The following is a 10817-nucleotide window of genomic DNA, read 5'->3' as shown; positions in this document are numbered from 1 at the left end:
TTTGCATAAAGACAGTAATGCATATTTTAGGATGTTTATGATTTTCCTTAAAACTCATCATTGCTATAATGAAAAAAAAAATGCTTAATTAAATTTTACTTGTTCCCAATAAAATGGAAAAGGTGTTGCTTAATTGTGATGAAGATAATGCAAAAAAAAAATGATTTTGGGATACCCTGAGATTCACTCACTGGACCTGTTTTTTTCCATCATTTCTATCTACTGAGGTAAAAAAAAAAAGCTATACAGTTAGTACATGTGTATTATAACACTCAGAGTGAACTGTGTAGGAACACAGTGCATGTTAAAAGTGCCTAGACAGAGTTTGTGTGGCAACAGAATATTTAACGACAATGTAAATCAAGTCAAAAGTTATTTATCTAGTATTATAGCAAAGCTTGTGTAAAATGCATAGTTTAATCCTTATTTTTTAACAGTATTTTGTTTGAACCAGTGTATACAGAGTCCTACAGTAATCTCTTCATACAAGTATTGTTGTGTGGCATATATTCAGATGTTTTAATAGGTTTTCTAACAAGCCTATACTGATTGATGAGCACAGTAACATTATTAACAGTGACTGCTGTCTCGTTTAGAACAACTACACTTTAAAGCTTTAAGCTTCTGAATATTATTTATTTTTTTATATTGTCTTTTTTTGTTCAGTCTAATTTTGTAAGTGGGTATATATAATTATATACAGTACTTGTTAGCAGCAGAACTAATATGAATAAGAACAAAGTGAATTATACTGATTTGTGTGACTTTGTGCATCTGTTTAGACATACATGTATAAAAGATTTTCCCTAACATAATATTTACATTAAAGAGTTATTATACTTCCAGTTCATCAGTTGCAGTATGTTTTTTTCAGTATGTTTTTCAGTATGTTTTATATATATATATATATATATAATATATATAATATATATTTATATATACTCAGAGAATGATATATTTAAAAATAAATAAATATGCCAAAAAAATAGAAATATGTCATTTTCCCACCCTTTGTTTCATTTCATTATTTTTTTTCCTATGGAACACTAGGTGAAATTTTGAGAAAAAAAAAATCCATTTAATGAAAATACTTGCGTTTCAGCCTTGAATTAAGTGTTTGTGAAAAAGTGACAATAATGATGGAAAATTATCATAGTCAAAACATTTTTTTACTTTTTATACAATAAAACTTTGCTAACTTCCTAAAACATAATATAAAGATCTGACCCCTTTTAAGGAACATGTAGGGCTGTGTCATTGGCGTAGTGGTCTCTGTTGTGAGCACTAGTGCTTCAGAGGTAGAATTCGAAAACCTGGGTCTAATTTACTGTCAATACAAGTGACATATTCCATCCTTGATGGGAGGTGTTGAGTAGCGGCTACAACTCAAGTCAGGAACAGGATGATGAACGTTGTACCATTAAATGAGGCTTCTAATTTCAAGGTGGTCCAGAGGGATTGTCTCTGTACAGTAAGTGTCCTCTAAATCACCAGATAAGAGCATCTCAGAGCACTGTGATTTCTGGGTTAAAAACATCAGCACCATTACATGTCCCTGGTGGGTTACTGGACAATAAATAGGACTGCTGAACATAATCCTGCCCTGGATGTATAGCAACTAGTCCAGGTTTCACTGTTTGTATGGAAGGACTCTGAATCCCAGTCATAGTGACCTGCTGGAAGATCTCCATGGTAGTGTAATCGCTCATGAAAACCACAGCAGGTTGCGATGTTGGGATGAAGTTTGATGCAGTTGTGTTAGAGATGGTCTCTCCAGGGTCTTTGCTTTCTTTGTCAAAAGAAGTGCTCAAAGTTGAGTCTGTCTTATTAAAGTCAGTAGGGAAGGTCTCTGTGGAAACAGACTCTCTGGTGGGGACATGTGTTGGGGTGTCAGGTGGAGTGATCTCCTCCAGGATGGATGGGCTTGGGCTGTCCTCATCCTCACTGAGGAGAAGAGCGGTGGAGACACCAGCCTGAGCAGTGGGAGGACTGCTGAGAGGAAATGCTTCCCTCATATTTTTAAAGAGACACACTGTACTGGAATCACACCCTTCACTTTCCTCTAACCTCTGTCTATTCAGTGGCTCCAGGATACCCTGCAGAAGGAACACAGAGCCGAAAGTTGCCAAAGGGTTCAAAAAGTGAATTCAATCATGAGTATGTTCAAATATCTCATCATGTACTGAAACTCAGTAGTTGTAAAAAAATGTATACTGTACTACAAAAAAAAAAAAAAATACATGGGATGTCCATGGCTTTCTGGACATGGTAACATTGTAATAATGTGTTCTTTCAGATATGTATCATGTTATCATTGATATGGTACTACAATAGCTTGGTGTACCATATAAATGCCATGATATATGAACATGGTCATCATTCAGTATAATTCATGCACTCAAAAATTGCTTGTTGGTCTAACTTAAAATTGTGACACGTATTTCCACACCTGAAATGATTTATTTGAAAATAAATGATGTCCTTGTACAGAGTTGCATGAGTTCTCTGCATTTTTAGGAAAATGGAAAGACTTTAGTTTAAGTGTATAATGTTTAGCTGTTTTGAACATTTAAAGGGGTCATCGGATGCAAACCGTTGTTTGAAATGTGTTGGCAGTGTGTGTACACAACCACCTATAATGATAAAAATCCATCCAGTTTTTTTTTAATCCCCATAAATCATAACCACTTTCTCAGATCAAACCGTTCAAAGATTCGTGGCAGTGACATAGTTTTGCACAGGGTCCTCCCATGTCTGTTGACTGACACTGGTGTTTTAGCGTAGACCCACCCTGAGTGAGCTGTAAACAGTAAACAGTATGCCATTGTTTTGACGCTGGAGCAGGAGTAGACAAGAATGTCTCCTTAGCGACTGAGGTGTTTTGTTGTTGGTTGTAATAATGCACATAAGCAGTCGTCATTTACATCTGAGCTGCTGAAGATGCAGAGGATTACTTTTGTTTTTAAAGGGAATGCGCCCCCTGATCTACCTAAATGCATTTATGTTCGCGCAAATCGTTTGTGATCCAGCTTCACCTACAGAGGAACTGAGAATAAGGGTTTTTTTTATTAATCTTTGCAAATCGCCTTTCCTAATAATGTGCTAGTTAGCAAGTTCCACGACGATTGTGGCTAAAGTTAACAGTCTCAGAAAACTGCTCATCACCCCATGGAAGAGAGGGGCGGAGTGAGCAGAGCACATTAGCATTTAAAGGGACATGCACCCAAAAGGGTCTCTGTGAACAGAGCTGATTTTGACAAGGTAAAAAGGGTGCTGTTTTACACTACCATTGAGAAATTTAAAACCAAAGTATATTATAGACTTTTCATTAAGACCCTAAAGAATCATATCAACCTGTAGAAAACGGGCATCCGATGACCCCTTTAAAAGAGTTTATAGAATATAAAATGATGTTTTGTACCATGCAAGTAAAAATTCTTATCACTGGCATTAGCATGGCAACATAGTTTTATCTTATGTAGCCATAGCCAACAAGGTCTAGACTTCAGCGTAATGGTAACCTCAAATCCCGACATAACAAAACTCTTTAAAATGTGAATTATAACTTAACAGCAATAGGTCTTTCCCTTCACTAAAAAAAAAAAAAAAAAAGACTAAACACCACTTAATTTCGGTTTTTACTCTCCCAATCTATCCCTATGCAAAGCATGCTGGGAACTAGAAATCCACCAGTTTCAGTCAGTGCAACGTAAATGATTTATGTAGCCCTAACAAAAATGGTTTAAGTTAGTTTAACATTTTACAAATGTAATTTCATTTAACGTAATGCAGCTTTAGTAAACTTAGAGTTTTGACCAAAACTTTTGAATAATAGCATACATATAATTACTTACATACATTTCTTCTGTGATGTGCATGTTTTTTAATTGTTGTATTAAGTCATTTGATATTTTTGGGTGGCATTAAGTAAAAAATTTCAGGTTGATACAACTGCCCTGATATAATAACGAAAGCAGATTTGTTACATCAATGAAATTCTTGAAAATAAAACTTTACTAAATAGTTTGGCATAATCTTTAAGTACTATTTCTTAAGAAAAGATATGAACCAAAAAAAGGCTTCACATCTTATTAATAATTGAAATATATTTGTTTTCAAAATTATTGTCATGTGGTCGAACCAACAAGCAGAATCATGTATAAAAAGCAGGAAATAATATCAAAGACTCAATAAGCCATGAGCATCAGAGCATAAGACTAAAAGCATCAGATAAATGTATGGTTTTATGAACGGTTCATGTAATTATGAATATATATATATATATATATATATATATATATATACATATATATGCTTTTTGGACATTATACTATGGTAAAGAAACAATGATATTCTGTAAAGTACCTTGGCGTACCATGTAAACCATAGTATTACAATCTTAGGTAATCACTGTATTTATGGTACCGTCTCAGTAGTGATTAAATATAATTTTTTGTATATTCTTTTCTTTGTTTCATCATTATATTGTCTCTTTCTTACCAGTTCATAGGCAATTTCAATTTTCTGAACAGCATTGCTATTCTCAGGATTTGGTATACTCGGCCACAACAGTTTCTTGGCTCTGTAAAAAAGCACAGTGAGCTTTACATTAAATGACAGACATGCAGGGACAGTGAGAGGTTATATAGTCGCAATCTTTCAGAACATAAAATGCATGTGCCTCTACCTGTGCAGAAGCCGACAGCTGAGATGAACTGCTAGTAAAAAAATTACTATTCCCACAACGACTGCGGCTATAATGCTGTTCAAAGCTGTGAAATCTGCCAGAATAAACCATATAGTAAGTATGTTTGTGAATATTTCAATCCATGGAATTAAAAAAACAAACCTCCAGATATTTAGTGTGTATCATGAACAGATAAACCTTGAATACCAGCTCAATAACAGACATTATCATCTCATGAAAAACATGAGCTTACCTGGCGGGTTTGTGACAAAGTGTTTGGAATCACTGCGCTCTCCTTCTCCAGCCGCTGTAAATGCAGACAACTGTACGCGGTACGCACTGTTGCTTTCAAGATTCTGCAGCTCATAACTGTTTACACTTGGATCCACTTTGAAGACTGTAAAAGTTGTAAAAGAAAAGTTTTAAAAACACAAAAAAGACACAACACAAAGACTGCAATTAATAAAATGACACATTTACACTCTTAAAAATAAAGGTGCTTTAAAAGGTTCTTCACAGCGATGCCATAGAAGAACCATTTTTGGTTTCACAAAGAACCATTCAGTCAAAGGTTCTTTGAGGAACCATCTCTTTCTTAGCTTTTTATAATCTGAAGAACCTTCTTTCACCACAAAGAACCTTTTTTTGAAACAGAAAGGTTCCTCAGATGTAAAAGGTTCTTTATGGAACCATTTAAACAAAAAAGGTTCTTCTATGGCATCGTGAAGCACCTTTATTTTTAAGAGTGTATAACCGTATCATCATGTGGGTTTTACTGATTCTTGCTTGAGAACAGTGACAGAAAAAGGTTAATCTCTTTTTTTTTTTCAACAAACTTAAAAACTTCAAAGAGAGCATGGACTATCAAATTATACTTTAGTGCAATGCCCCAGTTGTCATCAAACATTTTCCAGCAATCTTGGAAATCATTTTAAAAACTAAACTACATTTTCAAGACGTAAGAACATAAAATAAACAAGTGGCAAAGTGATTCTCAAAATTTGAGCTTACTGCAAAATATGTTTTTCAAAATTTATTCTATTTTTTTTAGAAATATCTGACTGTTGACAATCAAACACAAATGTAAGGAATACTAAGTTAAAAAATAGGGGTGTGACGAAACACTTCCCACAAGAACGCTTTCGTTTTGATTGCTACTGTAGACAATAAGTGTTTATACCCAACCTATAAACTTTTATCCCAGTACTTATATTATTTAAATGTCTGTAACACAGAAATAACGATTATAATGTGGTTGAAAAGACTGTTTGTGTTGCTCTTTCTGCGTTCACATTTACCTCGACCCTCTTCTGATTCATTAACATTCATTAACAAACGTGCTTCTCACGCTCCACTGACACTTGCGATGTGAAACAGTCCTAACAGTCATAGCTAAATCGTTTTCATTCAGGAATAAGATTGCGTGGGTGTTTGAATCAAAATCTCGAAATTTTAAGGATGAATCGTGCAGCTCTAATGTAAACACTGCAAAATGTTTTGCGAGGATATCGTAACGAGATCTCTCGAGATCCCATGAGATCTTGTCGCATCCCTATTAAAAAATATAAATAAATAACTTTCCAGTTATAATTTAAAATCTACTGGTAATGTGCCTAATAATTATTTTTAAATATTAAATAACTTCAAAATAAAACATTAATAAACATAACTTATGACTGACTTCTACTCACAGGTTTCATTATTGTCCTCTGTGATGGAGATGTAGTAACCTAATAAGAATCCACGCAGGTCTTCCTCAGACAAAGGGTTCCATGTGATTACTGAGGAATGCTGGGTAATATTCAAAATGCTCACATTCCCAGGAGCACTGACAGGACCTGAAAGCCCAAAAAGCTTCAGTTCATTCAGACACAATGATGCATGAGTTATCTAGGTTCTTCTTATCTGCTGCTGTAACTATTACAGTGAAACTAGAGCAAATTAGGAAACTAGAGTACTGTACTTTTTTATTGTTTAACCTTTATTTTTAGCTTGCACGATAGCACATATTTCTTTGGCATAGTTCAGGAGAACACCCTTAACACTTGCACACTCAGAATTCACTTTGCCTTTATTTAGATTACAAATCAATGTTTTCATGCATTAAATTCCTGCATGAAGAAACCCCTGGCAAAAGCATAGCATTGTCAGTGAGGCAGCTCAGTCTACAAACCAACAAACTAGTATTTGCTGTATCTGTGTTTTTAGAAGTGGGTATGGAGGGGTACCCCTACTACAACTAAAGGTACCCCTAAATGTAATTGTTTGTTTTGTTGTTTTTTGTTTTCTTTTTGAGCATGTACCCCCTGTTGAAAAAAAAAAAAACAGCATATGGATGTTTGAGTAGCTGGTTTGAGCTGGTTTAAGCTGGCCCTTAGTTGGTCTTTAGCTGGTTATAAGCTGGTCCTGAGCAGGAACTAGTTGCTCAGAACCAACTAAGGACCAGCTCAAAGCAGCTACCATGCTTTAAAACATACCTAACCAGCATATGCGTTTTTTTTTTTTTTTTTTTCCCAACAGCACCAGTATATATCTGCCTGAACATTTATTAGTCGTTATGTTCAGCATATATTAGTAGTTTTATGATGTACGAATATTTAGACTCACTTCCTTCAGTGAAGTAAGCTTGGGCTATGCCATAGGTCGTCTCACTGTTGTTCATATTCTTAATGTTGCAGGTGTCTGGGTATGGTCTGGTGTGCAGGAAGAAATAATATCTTGTATAGGGCTGAAAAACTGCATTTTAAAAAAGACAAAAAAAGCAAGAAAAAGTAGAACATTGTTGGAATCCTTAATGCTGTGAATAAATAAAGCTGTTAATTAACCTTATCTATAATCAAGGGAAAATAAATACAAAGGTATAGTACGATCGAAAAAATTACATAGTTCTAACACTTGTCTAGACCTAAGAATTTGTTCCACAAATAACAATAATTAAATACCAAATATATAGGTAAAATAAAATTTAAAAAACCTGGAAAAATATTGATGATTAAAAAATATACACTCACATGTATTCAGTGTGTAATGAAAATATCTTTTTTTTTTACAAGATATTTATACCAAATTTTTAATAATTTAATAATTTTGAAAATACTAGAAATATGATTACAACATAAAAACAAATATTTCATTCCATCAACTCAGTACACAAATATGCTATTATGAAGTTCTTTCATCCTACTTATTAAGAGAGAATAAAAGAGACAATTACTGCTCTCAGTTTCCACAGTTATTTCTTTGTGCATCTGCTTCTCATAGAATGGACGGAAAGCTGGTATCTGTCCTTTAATCCACCACTCCACAGAGTAACAGACGCTTGGGACAGAGCTGTTCCAGGACAGACTAAAACTGTTGTTGCTGGTTATGTTGACACTGAATGGCCCAAATGAATCTGAAAAAGAAAAAACACAGTAATATGGCAAATTTTCTCATCCAGTATATTTATATGTACAGTATGTTTACTTATTGGTCATGAGGCTAACCAAAGTAATCTGCATGTAGCATTCAAAAAAATATGAAAGCAACTTACCCCTCCATTCGTCCACTTGTTTAATGGCTATACTGGAATCAGGAGATGATCCAGCACTATTTAAAGCCCTGACGCTGATGTTGTATGCAGAGTAAGACAGGATCAGGGTGAAAGATGAATCTTCAGTTCTGAAAGTATCCTGAACGCTGGGTTCCCCAGATACTTTCCTCACTGTCACATTGTAGTAAGCCACAGCCTCACTGTTTACATACTGGGGGGAAAAAAGGGATATTTGTAGTTTGTTTCCACATTTACAGTACTAATTACCCTCAATTTAATACTTGTGTATTAAATAAATTCAATGCACACAGACTGAAGTAGTTTAAGTCTTTGGTTCTTTTAATTGTGATGATTTTGGCTCACATTTAACAAAAACCCACCAATTCATCTCAATAAATTAGAATATGGTGACATGCCAATCAGCTAATCAACTCAAAACACCTGCAAAGGTTTCCTGAGCCTTCAAAATGGTCTCTCAGTTTGGTTCACTATAGGCTACACAATCATGGGGAAGACTGCTGATCTGACAGTTGTCCAGAAGACAATCATTGACACCCTTCACAAGGAGGGTAAGCCACAAACATTCATTGCCAAAGAAGCTGGCTGTTCAGAGTGATGTATCCAAACATGTTAATAGAAAGTTGAGTGGAAGGAAAAAGTGTGGAAGAAAAAGATGCACAATCAACCGAGAGAACCGCAGCCTTGAGAGGCTTGTCAAGCAAAATCAATTCAAGAATTTGGGTGAACTTCACAGGAAATGGACTAAGGCTGGGGTCAAGGCATCAAGAGCCACCACACACAGACGTGTCAAGGAATTTGGCTACAGTTGTCGTATTCCTCTTGTTAAGCCACTCCTGAACCACAGACAATGTCAGAGGCGTCTCCTTGGGCTAAGGAGAAGAAGAAATGGACTGTTGCCTAGTGGTCCAAAGTCCTCTTTTTAGATGAGAGCAAGTTTTGTATTTCATTTGGAAACCAAGGTTCTAGAGTCTGGAGGAAGGGTGGAGAAGCTCATAGCCCAAGGTGCTTGAAGTCCAGTGTTAAGTTTTCACAGTCTGTGATGATTTTGGGGTGCAGTGTCATCTGCTGGTGTTGGTCCACTGTGTTTTTTGAAAACCAAAGTCACTGCACCTGTTTACCAAGACATTTTAGAGCACTTCATGCTTCCTTCTGCTGACCAGCTTTTTAAAGATGCTGATTTCATTTTCCAGCAGGATTTGGCACCTGCCCACACTGCCAAAAGCACCAAAAGTTGGTTAAATGACCATGGTGTTGGTGTGCCTGACTGGTCAGCAAACGCACCAGACCTGAATCCCATAGAGAATCTGTGGGGTATTGTCAAGAGGAAAATGAGAAACAAGAGACCAAAAGATGCAGATGAGCTGAAGGCCACTGTAAAAGAAACCTGGGCTTCCATACCACCTCAGCAGTGCCACAGACTGATCACCTCCATGCCACACCGAATTGAGGCAGTAATTAAAGCAAAAGGAGCCCCTACCAAGTATTGAGTACATATACAGTAAATGAACATACTTTCCAGAAGGCCAACAATTCACTAATTATGTTTTTTTTTTTATTATTGGTCTTACGAAGTATTCTAATTTGTTAAAATAGTGAATTGGTGGGTTTTTGTTAAATGTAAGCCAAAATCATCACAATTAAAAGAACCAAAGACTTAAACTACTTCAGTCTGTGTGCACTGAATTTATTTAATACACAAGTTTCACAATTTAAGTTGAATTACTGAAATAAATAAACTTTTCCATGACATTCTAATTCATTGAGATGCACCTGTGTATCTTCTTCTTCAGTCTTTATTATTATTAAAAATGGTTAGAAGATTCTATACTTAGGTTTTCATTTAGAACTATTGTAAGAATGATGGTAGCCCACTAGCAGAGGCATTACAACGAGCGAGAAAAGGGGGATAGTGTCACACGCATCAGATCACGTGAGGTCACGAGGACCCGGAAGTAACCTCACGCAGGTATTTAAGCAGGAAGCAGGTGTTGTCTAGCACCAGACATTGAGTTCATGAAAGACTCCACGTCAGGTCCCGACTCCAATTCAACTGACGTGAGTAAAACTCTCTGCTCTACGGAGCTCTTATCTACCTGTCTGTGTGCGTGTGAGAACGCGGATTTCTTGGTGGAAATCTCTACTCCTTATCGGAGCGTTCTCAGACCAACTGCGTGATTAACCTGCTCACTCGCTCACTTCCGCGTTTGAGTTTTCCGTCACGCTACAAAGGGACTTATCTCGATCATTCATCTCTCGTCAAGCCTCCGTGACAGAATGTCTGGTCCCGAAACGGTCCCGGCGGATTTGGGGCAATTGTGGGGTGTGATCCAGCAGCAGTCGGGGGGAAATCATGAGTCTGCGGCAGGAGCTGGTGGGGCTTCGGGTGGAGGTTAACGCGCTTCGTGTCGAGACCGCGGGTCTTCGGCAGGAGTGCGGGATCCTCCAGTCCGATCTCACGGCACTGCAAGCGGACTATGATGACCTGGCTGCCGCGCAGGTCGCTCCCGCAGCCCCAGACCGCCCCGCCCCTCAACCTAAGATCGCACTCCCGGAGAAATGGGATGGATCCGGAACCCG

The 10817-nt window shown here is 36.7% G+C and overlaps 1 protein-coding gene across 3 annotated transcripts in view; it reads right to left on the bottom strand.

Annotated features, from left to right (window-relative positions):
• Positions 1–71: 71 nt before the first annotated feature.
• The window catches only part of LOC127164938 (leukemia inhibitory factor receptor), a 23668-nt gene continuing 12922 nt past the window's right edge, over positions 72–10817 (bottom strand). For all 3 annotated transcript variants that reach the window (XM_051109120.1, XM_051109119.1, XM_051109121.1), the window contains 8 exons: positions 8220–8430; positions 7902–8081; positions 7295–7423; positions 6379–6525; positions 4941–5084; positions 4688–4781; positions 4501–4582; positions 72–2096 (listed from right to left, as the gene is read on the bottom strand). In XM_051109120.1, the coding sequence (XP_050965077.1) occupies positions 1506–2096; positions 4501–4582; positions 4688–4781; positions 4941–5084; positions 6379–6525; positions 7295–7423; positions 7902–7935 (1221 nt within the window). In that variant the 5' untranslated portion in view covers positions 7936–8081; positions 8220–8430 and the 3' untranslated portion in view covers positions 72–1505. The remainder of the gene's footprint in view (positions 2097–4500; positions 4583–4687; positions 4782–4940; positions 5085–6378; positions 6526–7294; positions 7424–7901; positions 8082–8219; positions 8431–10817) is intronic.

This window comes from Labeo rohita, chromosome 5 (genome assembly GCF_022985175.1).
Source record: "Labeo rohita strain BAU-BD-2019 chromosome 5, IGBB_LRoh.1.0, whole genome shotgun sequence".
NCBI classification, from domain to species: domain Eukaryota; kingdom Metazoa; phylum Chordata; class Actinopteri; order Cypriniformes; family Cyprinidae; genus Labeo; species Labeo rohita.
Note: the sequence above shows the minus strand (reverse complement) of the source record. Positions and strands in the feature narration are given on the sequence as shown.